This window comes from Amblyomma mixtum, chromosome 2 (genome assembly GCF_055824585.1).
Source record: "Amblyomma mixtum isolate Tamu chromosome 2, ASM5582458v1, whole genome shotgun sequence".
Lineage (NCBI taxonomy): Eukaryota > Metazoa > Arthropoda > Arachnida > Ixodida > Ixodidae > Amblyomma > Amblyomma mixtum.
In genome coordinates this window covers 221181043-221201564 of record NC_143013.1, presented here as the reverse complement: position 1 = coordinate 221201564, position 20522 = coordinate 221181043, and the positions used below count along the sequence as shown (strand labels likewise).

The 20522-nt window shown below is 47.5% G+C and overlaps 1 protein-coding gene across 7 annotated transcripts in view; it reads right to left on the bottom strand.

The window, feature by feature from the left end:
- LOC149362659 (uncharacterized) overlaps positions 1–20522 on the bottom strand; it is a 176227-nt gene that overhangs the window by 11476 nt on the left and 144229 nt on the right. For 2 of the 7 annotated variants that reach the window (XM_089573155.1, XM_089573151.1), the window contains exons 1-2: positions 8158–8532; positions 5764–5908 (exon numbers count right to left, since the gene is read on the bottom strand). The exons of 3 other annotated variants lie outside the window; for them this stretch is intronic. In XM_089573155.1, the coding sequence (XP_089429281.1) occupies positions 5764–5840 (77 nt within the window). In that variant the 5' untranslated portion in view covers positions 5841–5908; positions 8158–8532. Of the gene's footprint in view, positions 1–5763; positions 6104–8157; positions 8533–20522 lie in introns of those variants that run through there. 2 more of the 7 variants (XM_089573156.1, XM_089573150.1) reach the window with 1 other exon arrangement.

Sequence of the window (20522 nt, the reverse complement as noted above, 5' to 3'; positions counted from 1 at the left end):
GCTTTTGCTGTATTTAAAAGACAGATATTATTTGAGAGGATAAAATCTTCTATTATTTGGCCCCTCGAGTCACAGCGTTCGCTTCCCCAGAACGGTGAGTGAGCGTTAAAATCACCAACTACCAGGAATGGCTCCGGTAGTTCATTTATCAGGCCTTCTAAATCTTGTATTGTTAATGTCATGTGCGGGGGAAGATATACAGAACATATCGTTATGGTTTTGTAGCTAACGACGCTAACCGCAACCGCTTCCAGTTTTGTGTTAAGATTGATTTTTTTTGCAGGGACACCGCTCTGAGTGACAATTGCGACGCCTCCCTGAGAGTCTGTTGGCACGCTCGCGATCGCGTCGGAATGTTTTATAATGTCTCAGGATATTTGTATGTTGTGGACCGAGGTTGGTTTCCTGAAGACACAAAGCTACAGGAAGCATTGACCCAAGAAAATGTGTTATGTCATTGTAATTCCTAAGCAATCCTCTACAATTCCATTGAAGTAGGAAAGTCATGTTTATGTTTTTGGAGGAGAACTGAAGGGATTTACTTGTCTTCTGGGCCCGTTATCGGGGTCCTGTCTTTTCTTCGCTCATGAGAGCGATTCCGCCGCTGCAAAGCGGGCGGACTGGTAGTTGTATCCATCACCTCACCAGAGGTGCTGGAGGACCGCAAAGCCGCGGATGTGTTGGTGTCAGGCCTCCCTCGACTGGGGGAAGTCCTGCGGGATGCTGGCCCATGGGCCGGCACTCCCTGGCTTGTAGTTGGCAGAGCAGCCTTGGCTGTCTCTGCCTGGGGCGTTGATGGCACTGCCACAGGCGCGGTGGGAGTGGCCGCGGCAGGTGCCGGAGCGCTGTGTGGTGCTACGCCCCCGCGCACCACATCAGCGAAGTTGGGTTTTTGCTGTGAAGGAGAATGAATTGGTAAGCGCAAAACGCCTCCTCGCTTCTTTGAATGAAATGTTTTCTTTGGTCTTTATTGTAATGATTTTTTTTCTCCTTTTTTCCAGGACGGACACGCCCTGGAGTATGCAGCGTGGGCTCCTTCACAGTTCGCGCAACGTAGCGCTGCGTCGCATTCCTCTGACTGGTGATCCTTTGAAGCGCATTTCGCGCAGGTTTTGCGGCCGCGGCAGCTCTGTGAGCCATGGCCAAACCTCTGACAGTTAAAACAGCGGCGGGGATTGGGTATGTAGTGCCTGACGTTGACCTTCAAATATCCGACATCGATTGTTTCGGGCAAGCTGCTGGTGTTAAATGTGAGCACCATGTGTTTGGTGTCTATTTCCTTGTTATCTTTGCGGATTTTGATTCTGTGGACATCTATTACATTTTGTTCGGATAGTCCCTGAAGCATTTCAGTTTCTGTTAGGTGGATAAAGTCAGTCTCTGAGATTACGCCTTTGACTGTGTTGAGGGATCGGTGGGGAGTTACGGAGACAAAGATGTCCCCTATGGAATCGATGTTTGAGAGTTTTGAGCACTGGATGCTCTCGCGTAGTTCAAGAAGTAGGTCGCCGCTGGCCATTTTTGATACCTTATAGCCAGGCCCTAAGGTATCTGTTAAACATTTGGTTACAAGAAATGGGGATATTATTCGAGCTTGCTTTTCGTCACTGTTGCTATGTATCACATGAAACTTTGTGAATGTAGGTTTCTTTTTCGAAAAAAGTCTGCTGCCTCGTTCCGCACTCTTTTAAGAGAGTGGTCAGGTTTGGAAAGGGGGGGAGCCATAAAAAATTGATGTTTTTCGGTGTCACCCAGACTTCGCGCACGTTTACGTGGGAAGCTCCCAGACACCCTTAGAGCGTGTGGGGGTAGCGGTCTCGGACTCGAAGGAGCTACCCTCGACTCAGCGTGGCAAACTCAGCGGAGACCAGCTACCAAGTGACAAGAGGTTTTTGGGCGTTCGGTGCCCAGCTTTCGCCGGTCGCAAGCCAGAGAATGGGTCGGAGCCAAAGGTTCACAAACAAAGCAAAGTTTATACAGCTAAGAGACGATACAGAGGATTTCACAATCACTAGTACAAACAAATACAAAGTGATTATCAAAACAATGCAACTCGTGCAAAGTTAAACTCGAGAGAGAATACAATACAATGGCAATATAGCACCTAAAGTGCACTAACACACGAGAGAGAGGTAAACAAGCAAAACACAATTTGTTCACCGGGCACTGCGGCAGTCCGACGACCAGAGTTCCATGACGATGCCGTCCCGCAGACTGGCGAACGTTGCCTCGTTGGTCCGATGCTGGCCGAGTGGTGTTTTCCCGGGAGTCGAACGGGCGCGCTTCGATGAAGCTTAAACGGCGGTCCGGACTGACTGATAGCGGTCAACGTCCTCTTTTATAGGCTCGCTTCCACGTCTGTTTGTTCAACGCGCCAGAGTAGGCGCGCACATACACGCAGCATTTGCAGTGCTTTCTCCCTTCCCTCTTCTCACTGGCCGCGCGTCCCCATTGGTCAGAGGTCAGGGGTCACATCTCGAAGTTTCGAGCGTGTTCTTGAGTGGCGCCGTCGCCGACGGGCGAGGGGGACGTGTGTTAGTGCACGCAAGGCTACGCCCTTTCCCCCCGTCAGCTGCAGAAGCAACTCGTCTGTTCCAGAGAATTCGGCGTGGATGACTCATTCCTTCGGCGCACGCCGTGGCGGTGGAGAGAGAGGCACGCGCTCGGCGGGGCTTTCCCTCTCTCCCGTTGGGCTCGCGCCGGCGAGACGCCGTGCGCGCGGCGGTTTTTCTTTGTTTGTTCCTAAAATGCACCGAATTTTGTGACATTCGGTCATGGTGCCAGCCACCCACCATGGAGTCCAACAAGGGGACGCGACAGGAACTTGAAAGCAAGTCCTGCCCACGCCAGCTGTGCACCTTAACTATAACCTAATATGACTCAACTCAGGGCAGTTGGTCACACACGGCTAACCCTCGCCGCCAGGAAAAAGAGGAAAAAACGAAGAAGAGAGGAGGATACAGGAAAGTTGTAAGAAAGGAAATAGGAAAGTGAAAGATAGAGGGGAGGACAGGAAAAGGCGACTGCCGATTTCCTACGGTCGGGTCAGGCCGGAGGTGCCGTCTACAGGAAGCTGGGGCCAAAGTGGTGTGTTGCCTCCGCCGAGAGGCCTTAAAGGGAGACTGAAGCACTTTTTCTGAAAATTGGGCTGGCAGCGGCATCCTATAGTTTTTCATGCTGTATACTGGAATATCGCATCCAAATAAGGCAAAAACAAGCGCGAATTGCCTTTTTTAGCCGAAATATGCGGCTTGTGCCCCGGGGCACGCCGCGCGGCGCGCCGCCGCCCGTGATTGGTCAAGAGAGGTCGTGACGTCACTTTGAGGACTGGAGAAGCTGCCGATGCGGATCCGGCGCTGCGTTGAGGGCAGATCGCAGCTTTCCGTGTCGTTGTAAAAGCGAATACGGCGACTATTTTTTTTTACTGACCACCGAAGAAAAGGATACTACAGTTGGCTCATTCCACGTATCGCCTGAAACCAAAAAAGACACAAGCAAAAAATTCTATGCCTAGCACAAGCATACGCCAACGTCAAAGACGCGATGCAGACCATGCGTAAAAGGTGCCAGCACAACCTCGGCTCGTATTCTCGGAAAATAAGGGGTGCGAACAATACTCAAGTCAATTAGCACCACCGGACGCCTCCTGGCTCGCCCGGAAGAGCATCATCCTAAAGAAAAGGCTCAAAGCACTGTGTCCAAAAATCCCGTTCTCAGTACCCGGCGTTGCAGGTTGCGGCAAGAAAGTATTTCAAGGAAACGATGAAGGAGCACAAAGCTGGTGTCAAAATTAGCGAAGCGCAGTGGCCAAGCACTGCGAGGCATGCGACCACAAGACAGTGACGCAATCATGGTGCGCTGGAAACCAAGCCAAATACGCGCACAAATACGCTTCACTCCTGGCGCGTTCAGCAGATGCCAGAAAATATTAATCGCTGCCTCGGAAACGTTCGCCCTTCCTAGATTTGCAGTTTAGGTTCAGTGAAGTAGTTGCCAACTATATGTGTGTTTAAAAGCCAAGCTAGCTGCAACTCGCCCGCTGCCACAACTTGATGAAGAAACCGAGTAAGGTTGCGGTGTTTTTTTGCAAAAACTCGGTTGGAATTCATTTCTGTCATAAATTTGCATCCGAAATCAACGTCGAACGCTTTCATTTTAATTGCTTAGCTAGGATTAAACGAGATGCCGCATATGAAGAGCTTCGATGCTTGCTTGCTTTGCTTTATTGTGCTTTGCTCTGCTTGCTTGCTTGCTTGTTTGCTTGGACACGTCGAACCGAGTATAAAATCACTAACCGAGCCTTGCTGAGCACGTCTCAGGTGGTCTGGCCGCACCTAAGCTGAGGAGAGCGACACATGCTTAAGCCTCTATAAGGTTTCTTCAGGGGCTAAGTGAGCATGTTTCTACTTTTAAAAGAGGCGCTTCTTCGGAATGGTGACACGCCACTTATGCGCGAGGAAATCAATGGAACTGTGTCATGGTTCAGCCGCGTCTTTTCGACAGAAATCTCCAGAGATCACACTAGGACAAGCTCTGCCTGTAGCCGCTCTTACGAAAGTGTTTCGAGCAGAGTAAGATTGCTTTAGTCGACTTGAATTCTTCGTCACAGCAGCGAGCGGTTGCGCTGCGAGCTTGTGATCTTGCGGAAAACAGTGGAAGACGACACAGTCGCGGCCGTAGTTGTTCGTGGACACGAACGCAGAGTAGTACCTGTTGAATCTGATTCTCAAGGTCGGCTGACACACTTTGTACGTCACAACGCACGCAGTACGAGGAACAACGCATGCAGCACTAGAAACAACGCGCGCTGAAAGCGCGCTCGGGTGCGCCGAAGCATCCCCGGCTCCTCAACATGACGTCACGCTGGCCGACATGGACGAGGTTTCCTTCTCCGCTGTTCCCCTCTCCGGCGCTCGCGCGGGGCGCGGGAAATTTAAACATCACATTTTTAATTGGTGATTGCTCCACTGTTTTAGCCAAAATCGAAAAAATAATTTCACAGACGTGATCAGCAATGACACTACTTCAAAACCCTAGAAGGTTAGCTGATTCGAAAACCGCCTCAGTATCCCTTTAAGGGTCCCAACGCTCGGCATCGGCTCAACCACCAGGATCCCCTTTTCCCCGGACACGGCGATGCCACGCACGGCTAAGCGCGGTTGCTCGGGTCCGTGGTGACGCATTGTTCACCATCATCCCCCTGCGGGGATGTCCCTGCGGATGCTCGGGTTAACCCCGTGGTGTCGCCACTCACCAACGTCTGCATGCTGCAGACGCCTCCCTGCGGGGACTGGGGCCAAAGTGGTGTGTTGCCTCCGCCGAGGGGCCTTAAGGGTCCCAACGCTCGGCATCGGCTCAACCACCAGGATCACCTTTTCCCCGGACACGGCGATGCCACGCACGGCTAAGCGCGGATGCTCGGGTCCGTGGTGACGCATTGTTCACCATCATCCCCCTGCGGGGATGTCCCTGCGGATGCTCGGGTTAATCCCGTGGTGTCGCCACTCACCAACGTCTGCATGCTGCAGACGCCTCCCTGCGGGGACGCAGTACCGGGGCATGGTCATTTCATTCGAAGTCTCAAGCACCACCGTTCCGAGATCTCACGTTCTTATGAAGCAATCGACAGTTTTTGGTAGTCGTCCAGTCATATCAAGTCAGCTTGCCGATGACTGCACCGCATTTGTGAAAAAAAAGTGCCCGTCACAGAAGATAAGCTTTGGACTCTATAAAAGGCTAGCTGAGCACGCGATTTCAACGTACTCGCTGGAGCTGGAGGAGTCGCTGTGACTGCCCTCGTTGTAGGTAATGTTGTACGTGACCACTGTGCCGGCGGCCATAGCCACGCTGTCTCCACCGGCCCCTCGTCTCTTTCTCGTGCTGCTTGGGTCGCCTACTCGGAGCGTCCCTAGAAATGGCAAAGGCAAAACTGTGTGCATAATGATTGCCTGTCTGAAGGTAATACCTTGTTCGCCCCTTGTGACGTGCCTGTATATCACTGCACATTTTTCAGTGCAACATTATAGGAAAAGGCAAAGATTTCACATTTGAGCGCGATAAAAACCTAAGACAAAGTTCAAAGGCTTAGAATCGATAGCACCTATAGGACTAACCAAGCGAAAATAAAAATTGAAAGTGCTGAGAAAAGTCATGCACTTGAAATCGCAATTAATTTTAAAATAAACCTCTGCTTGTGAGAGAGATCCTATAGGCTACGAGGGAAGCCGTTGTCACCGCTTAGAACTAATTTTGACCACCCAAGTACCGTTTCTTAGGTTAGCTTCCACGAAAATCTCTCTATCCCCAATGGCGGGATCGTGTGGGTATTGACATTTAACCGGAAACCTCCACGACCAACCATGGTCGGGTGAAATCGGCCCACCGCTGCACTGGCAAAGGCCAAGGACAGTGCTGTCTGAATGAAATCAAGCGTTTGGCCAACGTGAATACATGTTGCTTCAGAAGAATGACACCAAAACAGCTTGAACCTCATATGAATCCCAGGAGTAAGCAATAAGGTGCCACTTAATATATCACGACTTGGTCCATCGTTATTCAAAGCATAAAACCTCTCTTCTGTATCTTATTAGCCATCTACCTTGCCGTTGTTGCCTATCCAGCTCCATAAAATCGCACAATCGTCATAATGCATTAAGCATATTTCGCAGAAATCATGATGGTCCGTTCACTTCCTGACATGACTTTACGTACTTTCATTACATATCATTGTGCGCACCACGCGGATTAAACTCCCGCGTTTTTTCCGCGCAGAATGGCATACTCGACGATTTGCTTAATACCTTGAGAATTGCGAAAGGTACGAATTTCGATAAATCAGCGCTCAGAAGGGGTAGTGGAATCCGTCTGACTCGACGCAAGATAAAAGAGTCGCAAGTGTAGGACGCAGGACGGTGAACAAACTGCAGTGTAAAAGCTATAAACTGAATGTGCTGTGTAAAAGGACATTAAAAGCGGCGCAAGCCCTAGCCTAACACGAAGCAATTAGAAAATTGGGCACCGCACCTCGGCAAAGGATGCTGCACTCAGTAAAAGTTGCTGCAAGCCAGCATGGCAAGAAGCTACAGACGCCCACGTATTTATCAGCAGCACTCTAAAAGCGCAGTATAGATTGCACCGAATGCGCTTGCATTAAAGGAAGGGAGAGGTAATTTTTCGTAATGTCATTGCTTTTGGGATACCAAGACGCTAGTAAATACATGGTACGCGCGAACGGTCCATAAATGATTTATATTTTAATTTTTTCATCACACATATCACGTTAAGGCTGCAGTAGCCGAACGGTGCTCGCAGTGTCTCAAGTTAGTACGAGGTGTAAAAAATAGCAGTATAATCGCTGCTTGGTCGTTATAACTGGGTGCAGTTTTTGCGCTAGCCTGTTCCAGAAACCGCAGTAACAGTGAGTGAATAGGAATTACAGAACAGCTTTTGTATGCCGCGCGCGATTTCAAAGTTACTTGCGACGTCACAACCGCATTTTGACTGCGGAAGCCAAAACTGATCCAAAACTGATGGTACATGGGAGACGAAATTTAGTTATAGATTATTTACTGTACGCAGGCGAATTTCACCTCGTGAGCCACGCTTATCAGTGCATCATGCATCGTTATAAATCAGAAATACACTACGAAAAGTCTGGTACGTGTACCACCTAAAGGAAGGACCTAACGTCAGGTGCACAAAAGCTCATAAGGAAGCTATGGCAGATCCTTACGACGTCTTCAGCTGTTGCTACAAGTGTCGACCTTGTATACGAAATAAACAATGCTGCAGTGCACTTAACTGTCAGTTCATAGTTGGATAAATATAGACTACAACCTCATGACTCCCAGATTATATCCTATATCGCACTACAGCTCGCTGAAGGGAACTCGGCAGAAATTAATACGCACCTGTACCGAACAACCAAAAAGATTTCATAAAAAACAGAGTGAAGTCGGGATTCAGCAAAACTCACACTCTCGCTTAAACCTACGCATCCTACGCATGGCTCCGTAAATCATACAACGCTCGGCCACTGCATCGGCGACAAAACAGCTCCATCGGCCCACAGCTGACATAACCGCACTTCCGTCTACACAGACCCCCACAGTGGTGCACACCTAAAAAATGGCTTGTGGAATAAACCGGAGAGAGTACCTGTGGCACTGCAGCGACCGACGTGGATACGGCGTCCTGTTGACCTCGAAGGGAAAACACGGCACAATGCGACCGTTCATGGAGGCCACTATGCAATAGATAGCGCGGCACCCACGAACGTGTGATGATGATGTCCTCAGGCTTAATGACACATACCCACGGCGGGGGATTGGTCGCAAAGCCCGAGTAGCTTCTTCTTCTTCCCAGGGAGACTATAGCGCGCCATCGAGTAGAAATGGCGGCGTGAATTTCCATGCCTGAGAATTTGTTTCGGCAAAGAGGTACAGCTGCAACGGAAAAAGATTAGCACAAGTGACTCATGACCGGAGCGGAAAAATTGCGAGACGCGGCGCTATTGTAGCCGTATGCGCAGATAGCGAGAGTGCCTGGCCCATTCCACTTTCCAAAGTGGGGGTGGCCGACAGAAAGCAGCCCATCCGAAAGCAGGCACTGCCACACATTACTTTTGACAGTGCATCGCCAGCACATTTTTAAAGGAAAACGGTGATAAAGATAACGTTGCTCGCCACACCAGCGCAAAAAAAAATTAAAACGAGAATATGTGCTCAGCCACCTTAGCACATGGTTTGGCAGATAAGACACCTACAGGCATTCGTTTAAGATGTTGCATTTCTGATCGGCGAATATCTAGGTGGGCTGCTTTCTGCCGGCTGCCCCCGCTTTAGGAAATGGAATGTTCCTGGCACTCTCGCTATCGGTGTACTCGGCCACAATAGCGCCGCGTGTCGCGATTTTTTCGCTCCGGTCATGATTCACTTGTGTCACTTTTTTTCCGTTGCAGCTGTACACATCGCGTAATACCTATAAGCAGGGCTTCAACCACGAGAATTTATTTCTTGCGGTCAGAGTGCGCAGCATATCAAAACCTGCGCCTCGACTTTTTCCAATTCCAGCCAAGTATTGCTGGCCCAATTGATCAGGCTCTTTCCTAATTTCCTGCTCTTCTCCTCGGCTAGTACTCACGCCTGCTCCAAGGATACAGGGGAGAGTACTCTTTTTATAGTGCCCTACAAGAGAACACGGAATCGATAGATTGATTGAAAACTCTTCATTAAAGCGAAAGATGATTCAAGACGTAGTTGGGTGGACCTCCTAGACAGGCAGTTGGCGTTGGCCCTTTCTACCAGTAGTAGAAAGTAGTAAACATGTAGTAAACCTGACGTTAATTCCGTGTATTCCGAATTCCAGAAAATTCCTTTTCCAAAGTGCCAGTTGTCCTAAAACGATGAAATCTTACATTATAGGGCCCATAGTGTCAGTGTTCGCTTTTCCAAAAGATGGAGTGAGCATTAAAATCCCAAGATGTGAAGTATGTCTCTGGCAGTTCATCTATTAGGTCTTTTATACTAGGTTTGGTTTGGTTTATGATTGTTTAACGCCCCAAAGCGACTCAGGCTACGAGGGACGTCGTAGTGAAGGGCTCCGGAAATCTCGACCCCCTGGGATTCTTTAACGTGGACTGACATCGCTCACTACACATTACAAATACAGTGATGTGCCCGGCAGTATTGAAACACTTCAACACAAAATTTGATGGGGGCTGCAGCCTTTGTGGACCGACGATCTCGGACATTTTCCGCATGATCTGGGCCTCCCTTTCCAATCCTCACCCATCCCAGTACTTCATCTCCCACCCTTCAAGAGAGGACTCGGAGGCGAAGCTGCTGAGCTACCGTCACCTACAGTCCCAACGGACCTTGGTCGCCAGGGCGCGAGCGGCGTTAGACGCCACTGGGGCTCCGGAATAGGAGCTCCACCTAGATTTGTGAGGACCTGGGCCCCAACGCCTCCTTGTACATCGTCAATAAATGTTGACCACCGCCACCACCACTACACGGGAATCTAGAATTTCAAAAAAATTGATTTTTGAGGGAAGGAAATGACGCAGTAACTGTCTCACATATCTCGGCGGGCACTCGAACCACGCCATGAGGGAAGGGATAAAGGAGCGAGTGAGAGAAGAAAGAAAGAGGTGCCGTAGTGGAGGACTCCGGAATATTATCGACCATCTGGGGATTTTTAACCTGCATTGACATCGCACAGCACACGGGCCCGATGCCGACCACGACTCCGATTTCAATCCGGTTGACACTTTTAAAGAAACATGCGATTGTTACAAAATCTACACACCGAGCCCTTCCCAACTCGTGCAAAGGGCTGGGGAAGGCCAACGAGCGGGTAATCCTGCGCCCGCTCACTAACACGATGCTGTGCCCGGCAACTCTAAAGCATTTCGATCCTCAATTCGACGAATGGTGCTGGCACTGTGCGGAGGTGTCTCACCTACCACATGGTGTGGGCTTGCCAGCAGAACCCGTCCGTACCCCCTATCCCAAACCCCACCCGAGAGGACTTTGAGGAGACCTTGTCCCGCTGCTGCACCCTCGAGGCCCAAAGGGCCTTAACGCAGTGCGCCCGGGCTGTGGCAACCGCCAATGGGGTGCCTGACTAGCATCCCACATAGTGGTTGTAAGTGCGTGACCCGTCAGGTCACGACCCCCAACACCTCCCTATGATTACATAAATGTTTTTACCACCACCACCACCGAGTGTGTGGGTTTCACGCCTACCCCGTTAGGGGAAGTGTTGGGGGGAACCGACTCATGGAAAGGCGCTGACTGCTTTAGATATGGCAGAACAGACTTCGCTGTCACAGCCTGGGGCGTGGATTGCCCTACTATAGGCTCCGTGAAAGTGGCCTTGGCAGGTGCTGGAGTGTTGTGTGGCGCAGCGCGTCTGCGCACCACATCAGCGAAGATTGTTTTTACGCTGAAGAAGGTATTCTTTGCATGGAACAGTCGTTGTGCTTCCTTAAAAATGGTATCTTGTTTTGTCTTCATGGTTATAATTTATTTCTCGTTCTTTCATGAGGGACATCACCTTGAAAACGCAGGGTGATCAGGTTCGCAGTTTGCGCAGCGAAGTGAAAAAAATGAAATAATAATAAAAATTGGTTTTCGAGGAAAGGAAATGGCGCTGTGTCCGTAGCACACGACGGTGGACATCTCAACCGCACTGTAAGAGTAGGGATAAAGGAGCGAGTGAGAGAAGAAAGGAAGAGGTGCCGTAATGGAGGGCTCTAGAATAATTTCGACCACTGGGCGTCTTTAAACATGCACTGACATCGCACAGCACAGAGGCGCCTTTTGCGTTTCGCTTCGATCGAAACAAGGCCGCTGCGGCCGGGTCCGCACCCGGGAACTGCTCCCTCACATTTTTCGGAAGCATGCTCTTTTGAGGCGCATTTTGCACAAGTTTTGTGGCCACAGCAACTTTGTGACCCATAAACATACCTTTGGCAGTTGAAACACTTTCTTGAATTTGGGAGTCGGACGTTTATTTTCGGATACACTGCTTCTATGGACTCCGGGATTTTGCTAGTTTTTTAAGTCAGGGCTAGATGCTCTGTAGGTATTTCTTTGTCTTCCTTATTGTGATACAGTATACATTTATGAGATTCTGCTCCCTAAGACCCTCCAGCATCTCTTCCTCACTTAGGTGGATGAAATCTGTTTCGGAAACCGCACCAGGGATCGGTGTGCAGTGATTGAAAGAGACGCCCCCAATGGACACTTGGTTAGAAAGTATGGAATATTGCTCGCCGTCTTTGACCTCTAGTAGTAGGTCACCAGTGGGAATTTTTGATAGTTTGTAGCCTGGACACAAGGCTTAAATTATATATTTCCAGACTAAGAACTGGTTGTGTTTTATTGTGTTGAGTTTTAAGGGACATAGGGAGCTAAGGCCATCATGTGCCAAACTCAAGTTTTAATATGTCTGTTTGGTGTGAGGAAGATTAAAGATTGTTTTGAAACACTACAACAGGTTTAGGACGTTTGTATCTTTTCGGAACGAAAGAAGAGAAGACGTTTTTGACTAGTGAATAGACGATATGCGAAATGCGCAGCGCCATCTCTCGGCGCTCCGAGAACTAAGTCCTCCATGTTGGTTCGGTACAGAAAACGAAACCGCAGCCCTGCGTTGGGTTAAAACGGCTGCGCTTCGTTTGAAAAGTGGAATGACGATGCGCTCTTACGCTATGCTGTCCACTATGCGAAGAAACTACGATGCGTGCCAGAACTAGGTGCGTTCCAGCTTTTCGCTTTTCTATTTTTTCTTTACTCTGTCCCAACGTTTTAGTAACAGCAAATGCCATGTGAGGTATCGTGTGTCAGCACGCCATTCAGAGCACAGCTTGCGCTTTCTGCGCTGATTTTTCACAAAGCTTTCTAGGTGATTTGCGTTTACATTCAGATATGAACCACAGCCTTTGTTGCCTCTGATCAAAATTAGAAGATGATTTAGTGCATTTGTTAACTCTCCGGTCGGGCGTGAATATATGTAGACGCATACTTGAGCAACGTAATAGAGAAGGTAATTTTTTTGAGCGAGCCTACGCCTGTGTTCCTCAAGCGTGTATTCCAGTCGCAAAGAAGCACGTTCATTAATATGCAGGTAAATCGCGGCCATGGTCACTCAGTGCGCTCCATCTAAAAACCTCGATTGCTCATGCCGTGGCGTACTAAGCGCACTCGAAGAACCACACGCACATTACTGCTTAGTTTGTTACGTGTTCAGTTAAGTTTTTCCCTTGTTCGATTAGTTTTGGAAGGGCTAGCAATTTCTCTGGACCATGGGGTTGATGCAAGATCCCACACATTGTTTTCTTATAAAGTCGTACGTGATCGCGCCTCCATATGTTATGCGCGTTAAGGCGTCTTTGTGAAGCACTACATCCTACGTACAAAAACTGAGGTGCCAATGCTTTATTTTTTTAGAATTCCTATACATTCGATATCTCCGTCGGCGAAAGTATGAAAAAAAATATATAGCTACTTTACTGTGAAGGCCAGACGCACTTCCAAGCTAGAAAGTCCGTGCAACATTATTCTGAAAACGCTTCAGGCCATCAGATTTTATTATCGTTGTGGCAAGCTGCAACAGCTTGCTTCGCAACAAAGAAATTTGTGTAGATTTGGGAGGAAGCGAATTAAGTGTCGGAGGCAACCGAACATGCGAATTACACCCACGCATACACAGCTTGACCGGCGTATCGAGTCCATGCAGGCACCTACAGCTGTACGCTCTTTCTCTAATCAAGCCGCCGCGGTAGCTCAGTGCTTACCTGAAAAAAAAACTGCGTCTTTGCTTACAATATTTTGAATTATATGTGCCCATTTTCCTCTTGTTAATATCGACTGAAAATATCAGAATACTCGCTTCAACTGCGTCTTAAGGAAGACGCGGTTTCAAAGAATTGCGGCGAAAACCAGCCGGCGCCGGGCTCTGAAACGGTGACGTTGAAAACCACGGATGTGCATTGTACATTGCACTAAAGTAATCACATTACGCAGCTGGTCTAGGGTCCTGTGTGAATATACTGCAATGCACGAAGCTCCTGGCGTCGGCGCGAACGAAAGTTCACACTGTCACAGAAGTTTGTCAAGACATCTGTACACTCAGCGTAAAATAACCGTTCGCTACCCCACCAGATGAAATCGCGTCCACCTGGGAATAAAATAGCCATGATAATGCGTGATACTTGAACCGGTGCTTTAATGCGCGAATTAAAATGACAGTGGCACAGAGTTCGACTTGCCAACACATTTCCCAGTGCCGATTCTGGCTATCAGCGCCAGACTTCAAGCGAAGATCAGGACGGGGTAGGAGGAAGTTGGCTTTTCTTGAAAGCACCTACACTTGGTAAAATATCAGCAGTGAAAACAACGCAGCAGCTGAAGCTTGCCTGTTGAAATTCACACGCAAGATTCATGACAGCTATACCGATATCAAGAATGTACGCATAGCAAACGATGCACTAGCATACCAGCTCGACGAGCTCGCCCGAACCAAGATGGAAACCGGAAGTTGTGGGCGCGGTGTTGCCAGACCACCAAGAAATTTCGCATATCGTCTATTTTCTCCTAGGAGTAAGCAAGAGTGCAACTGGGTGTGCTCGTGATAAAATTGAAAATCCTTTTTGCTAGGTACATGAAGTTTTCTGCAGGAAATTAATCTGCGGCTCGTGGTGACCATCCGTCCGCAGTGTACGCATGTAGGTGTGTCTTTTTTGCAAGAATGAAATTATATTAAGTGCGTGTGTCCAACACGAAGGCGACATACAATTACTTCAATGAAACGCTCTAGTGGATGTCTTCCATTCTTGTATAACTAGCTTTACTAGGTGTAGCTTGTTATTTACGTCATTACCCATGTCTCCTGTCATTTTTCTCTTAGTTTTCTTTGTACATATTTTATAGTATCATTATACGGAATTTCCACTTTCTGTATTTTAGCATTACAGGCGGCTTCGGCACATAAATCGTTAACGCAGATTACTACGCGACTTGGTACCCAGCAGAATTTAATTTTAAGCCCTTGTGTTTTAGCCGGTACTACGTTGTGGACTGTGTTTTTTAAATGCTTTGTTGCATTTGTGTGATGTACTGATGTAATTACGCGGGGGGAGTCTCTATAAATTATAGTTTTTTCAGCGTTGTTTTTCGGTATTTTTTCTGCAGCTACGGATACGGCGTAACATTCGGCGGTAAAAACTGAAGCACACTGAGGCAACCTTGCTATTTTTTCACGTTTGTCTTCAACTACAGTACAGCCAACATAGAGTGTTGTTCTGGAACCATCTGTATAAAATTCTGCATGATCACTGTATTTCTCGTTCAGTGCTAAGAACTCTTGTATAATGTGTTCATGGGATGTTTGTGTTTTACGAAACTGAGTTAATGTGTGGTCACATACAGCAGGAAAGTTGTACAAAAGTGGCAATGGGTAAAGTCTCCGAGCAATATCAGGGAGTGCATCCAATATGTTGAATTCCTGCACTGCTCTTCAAATCGGAGTATGAGTGGTCTAATTGCTTGGGGTTTGTTGTTAAACAGTGTTCTAGAGGGAAATGTTGTAACTATGAGGTAAGATACGTGCTTCGATAATGAACAGATTTTCACAATGCATGAACATGTAAGCATGGTTCTTCTGTTAGCTAGTGACTTTTCATTTGATTCTATGTAGAGATTAGACACAGGTGACGTCCTGTATTACCCGGTTGAAAGACGCAAACCTAGGTTATGTACTGGATCCAGTCTTTTAAGGTATGATGGCCTCGCTGAACCATAGACCACACACCCGCAATCTAGACAGTAGCGCACTAGTGCACAATATCTATGGAGAAGACACATCCTCTCAGAGCCGCATTGTCTTCGTTAGAGCACTTTAAGTATGTTTAGTCCTCGAGAGGCTTTGACTTTCAAGTCATTGATGTGCGGGAAGAATGTGACCTTTTTGTCGAATGTTACACCTAATAATTCATGTTCTTGTTTTATTGGGAGATCGATTTCATTTAATCGAAGAGTGGGATCGGGCTGCAGGCCTCTCCTGAGAGAGAAAATGACGGCAACTGTTTTCGTGGGGATAACCTAAAACCATTTTTTCTGCCCAGTTAACAAGCTTGTTTAATATCAGTTGTGCCTGCCTTTCACATGTTGATAAGCTGGATGATGCGCATTAAATTTGGAGCCTTACTTCGTTTTTAAGTACGCATAATGAGGTCGTTGCTAGTAGCTGCAACGCAAAAGCACGATGTGTTGGTAGTCCATGTCATGACCCCTTTAAGCTCCGCCTTAATGGCATGATGCGATAGCGAAATGGGTTAATTTACATACACGCAGAAGGTCATTTTATACTTTACATTCATAGATCCCTGCGAGTCCTCATAACCCTTCTGGCACAGTGGCGCAGCGTTTAAGTGATGTACGACTGCACTCCCATGGAAGGCGCTCCCAGCGCTGGCCCTTGTGCGACCCAGGTTGCTCTTTCCAATCGACCAATCAGTAATTTAACTGTCACCTGCTGACGGTGGGCAGTTTTTTCACTATCCGGTGTGCAGGTTCTGAAAACGCCTCAAGGTCACGTGACCTATGTGGACCAACTGCATCGTAGGTTGCTTTCTGGGCATCACCTGCCAGAACCACACTCATGATTTTTCACTGACAGTGACGACGCCGACAGTGCCGACATCAGATTTTCAGGACACCGGGGCCTTTAGAACTGCAGCGTTGAAGAATGGGCTCTTCTCATTGATGCTTACTCTGGAATAAAGATTTCATTTTTTACTTGGTCCAGCCCAGTGCATTGCAAAGCGAACTCACACACAAAACCAAAGAGCCTAAATATTTCAGTGCAGAAACTTACTTGTTCACAAGGTCGGCGCGAGCTTTTCATTATCGGTTCCGGTTGCAACGACCTTTCAAGCAGCCACAGAGTTTCCGCTCGCGCTTTCCGCACCACGCGCAAAGATTCGTGTTCCGTATGCACATCCTGAACTGAAGATTGCACTGGGGGTGTTACGACCTCGTCGTCACACCCATATCCGGCCTCGCTGCCTGTTAGAAATAATGATGCCTCATAGCCACTTCGCACGCCGCTTCCTTTTCCTGTGTAGACGCCTGCTGCAGCATACACATCAGCACGCGGCATCGTGCATGCTGCAAGAGTGAGTTGTAGTTGGAGGGCTGTAGTTGGAGCGCATGTGTGAGGAATCCAGAGCAGTGAAGTATCAGAAACATCACGCGGAAAATTCTTCTGGCACTTGTCACCACTAGAAATGATAGCCGTGGTTTTTCGGTAGTCAGATATGATAATGAAAATGATGCCTACCCCATGCCCAATATCGCCAAGAGCATGGTATTGAGTTTTCATTTTAAATAGCTGCTGTTATTCATTGAAGACGCTTATTTTTTCACGAAAGAATAATCGCCAAATATCATGTGTTTAAACAGCAGCTAACCGAAACTAAGTTTTCAAAATAGGCTTTTTTGAGATAAAGAGATCGTTTCTGTGGTATTGAAATACCATCACTGACCCACATTAGAAAGCAGGTTACTGATGGTAACTAGCAAGCTGATTGATTAATTTCTCATACTTAACTGTAAAACCAGTAAGTACTGTTAGGGGACTGGTCGAAGTTACAAATTTCTAGGCAGCCGTAAGTAATAGCCACATCATTTTTTAGAATTTTTCGAAAAAGCGGTTACCCTTAGCGCAAAGGGTTAACAAATTTAGGCCATATCACGGCAAAAAATGCACGCCATTTCAAAATGAACCTCTCAGGCGCACGCAAAGCAAAGGCAGTGCCCCAGCCACGTCACCCTGTGGGCTGGGGCGCGTGACAGGCCACGTGACAGATTCGCAATGGAGGAAGGTGTGCAGGTGGGAGACCACTTCGGGTACGCGCGTTTTTCGATAGCAGGAATGTTTTGGTGCGAGATAACAAAAATTAAAAAAACATTGTCGAGCCAAAACTCCGTAGTTAATCACGTTTTCGAAACTGCGCAAGCTGATATGGCTATTCATAACCACCGGCTGCAGGTATCCACAGACCTGCGATGTCATACTGCAACACAATCTTCAACAGGCGTTTAGTGGGTGGACTACCCACTCGTGTTCAAAGCTTAAGTGACTGTAAACTTAAAGAGCCGATCCGTCGAAACTTTTCCCGTCTCAGTGGAAAACGGCCGCTCCTGTCACTATATGCCGTATTTTTCCCGCAGATCTAAAATTCCTAAATCTCTCAACCTTGAAAATCTGTCTCTATTAAAAATTTTTCGCATGTGAGACATGAAAGCGCGCTTGATTATCTTTAAGTATGTTTGAGTGATAGGAATGCTGTTGGAGGAATTAGCGGGTATTAAATGGGATGTATAGGGCTTTGTGAGGTTAGGAGGACAGATGAGGCCTATACAGTACTAAAGGGCGGGCACGTGCTGTGCTATCGTGGATTAGCAGATAGACGAGAACTAGGTGTGGGATTCCTCATAAATCAGGATATAGCCGGCAACATGTAGGAGTTTTATAGTACTAACGAGAGAGTGGCAGCTATCGTAATTAGGCTTAATAAGGGGTACAAGTTGAGGGTGGTGCAGGCCTACGCGCCTACATCAAGCCATGATGACCAGATAGCTGAAAGCTTTTATGAAGATGTGGAATCGGCAATGACCAAAGTAAAGTCACAGTACACTATACTGATGGGCGACTTTAATGCGAAGGTAGGTAAAAAGCAGGCTGGAGACCAGGTGGCAGGTGACTATGGCTTATGTTCTAGGAATAGTAGGGGAGAGTTATTAGTAGACTTCGCGGGTAGAAATAATTTACGGATCATGAATACCGTCTTCCGCAAACGAACAGAAGTGGACGTGGAAAAGCCCTAATGGTGAAACCAAAAATGTAATAGACTCCATACTATGCGCTCAACCTGGCATCCTAAAGGATGTGGAGGTCCTCGGAAAGGTCCGTTGTAGCGATCACAGAATGGTAAGGTCTCGTTTTAGCTTAGACTTGAAGAGGAAACGGAGGAAACTAGTGAAGCGGAAGGCTATTAATGAGTTGGCGTTAAGAGGGAAGGTAGAGAAATTCAAGTTGTCGCTGCAGAACAGTTTCCCGCTTTAACTGAAGAAGACGACAGTAGTGTTGAAACAATGAATGATAACCTCACAGCTATAGTCACAGAGTGCGCTACGGAAGTAGGTGGTAAGATGGTTCGACAGGATACCGGCAAGCTATACCAGGAGACTAAAGATCTCATTAATAAACGCCAAAGCATGAGCACGTCTAACTCCACAGACAGAATAGAGCTAGCAGAGCTATTGAAGTTAATAAATAAGCGCAAGCTAGCCGACATAAGGAAGTTGAACATGGAGAAAATTGAGCATGCTCTAAGGAACGGAGGTAGCCAAGAAACAGTGAAGAGAAAACTGGGCACAGCTAAAAACCAGATGTATGCGCTAATAGGCAAAGACGGCAATGTCATTAGTAATATGGATAAGATAGTTAATGTAGCCGAAGAGTTCTGCACAAATGTTTATTGCAGCGAATGTAATCATCAAGTTACTGAGAGAGGCAGTCGAGCATAGCAATGGGATATCCCGCCAGTAACGAAGGAGGAAGTAAAGCAAGCCTTAGGAGCAAAGGGGGAAGCAGCTGGTGAGGATCAGATAACAGCGGATTTGTTCAAGTACGCAGGAGAGATTGTGCTAGAAAAACTTGCCACCCTGTATACGCAATACCTTGTGACCTCGAGCGCGCCAGGACTTCGGAAGAACACTAACATTATCTTAATTCATAAGAAAACAGACGTCAAGGATTTGAAGAATTACCGACCGATTAGCGTACTGTCGGTTGTCTACAACGTATTTACTAAGGTAATCACTAATAGAGTCAGGACAACCCTAGACTTCAATCAACCAAATGATCAGGCAGGCTTTCGTAAAGGGTTTGGATTTATTGGGGTTTAGCGTCCCAAAGCGACTCTGGCTATGAGGGACGCTTTAATGTGCACTGACATCGCACAGTGCACGGACCTCTAGAATTTCGCCTTCATCCAAATTCAGCCGCCACGGCCGGGATCGAACCCGCGTCTTTCGGGCCAGCAGCCGAGCGCCGTATCCACTGAGCCACCGCGGCGGGACTTTCGTAAAGGATACTCGACAATAGACCACAGACTACATTCACGCTATCAATAAGGTGATAGAGAAATGCGGGGAATGTAGCCAACCCCTATATATAGCCTTCAGTGATTACGAGAAAGCATTTGACTCAGTGGAAACATCGGCTGTCATGCAGGCATAGCGGAAACAGGGTGTAGAAGAGTGTCATGTGAAAATATTGGAAGATATTTATAACGATTTGCACAGCTACCATAGTCCTTCATAAAGTCAGCAATAAAATTCAAACAAGGAAAGATGTCAGGCAGGGAGACACGCTTTCGACAATGCTCATTCACGGCGTGTTTGCAGGAAGTATTCCCGGGCCTGAAATGGGAACAGCTGGCGATAAGAGTTAATGGCGAATACCTAAGTAATTTACGATTCGCTGATGACATTGCCTTGCTACGTCACTCAGGACATGAACTTCAAAGCATGATAAATGAGTCAGACAAGCAGATAAGAACTTTGGGGCAATAAATTAACATGCACAAAACCAAAGTAATCTTCAACAGTCTAGGAAGCGGACCGCAGTTCGCAATTGGTAGCGCGGTGCTTGAAGCAGTAAGAGAATATGTCTACTTAGGGCAGGTAGTGAGCGGTGAACCAGATCATGAAAGGGAAATAACTCGAAGAATAAGAATTAGATGGAGCGCATATGGCAGGTTCACTCAGGTCATGAATGGCAGTTTGCCAATATCCCTCAAGACAAAAGTCTACCACAGTTGTACCTTACCGGGGCTCACCTATGGGGCAGAAACGTGGAGGCTAACAAAGAAGGTGCAGCTTAAATTAAGGACAACGCAGCGAGCCATGGAAAGAAAAATTATAGATGTAACGTTTAAAGATCGG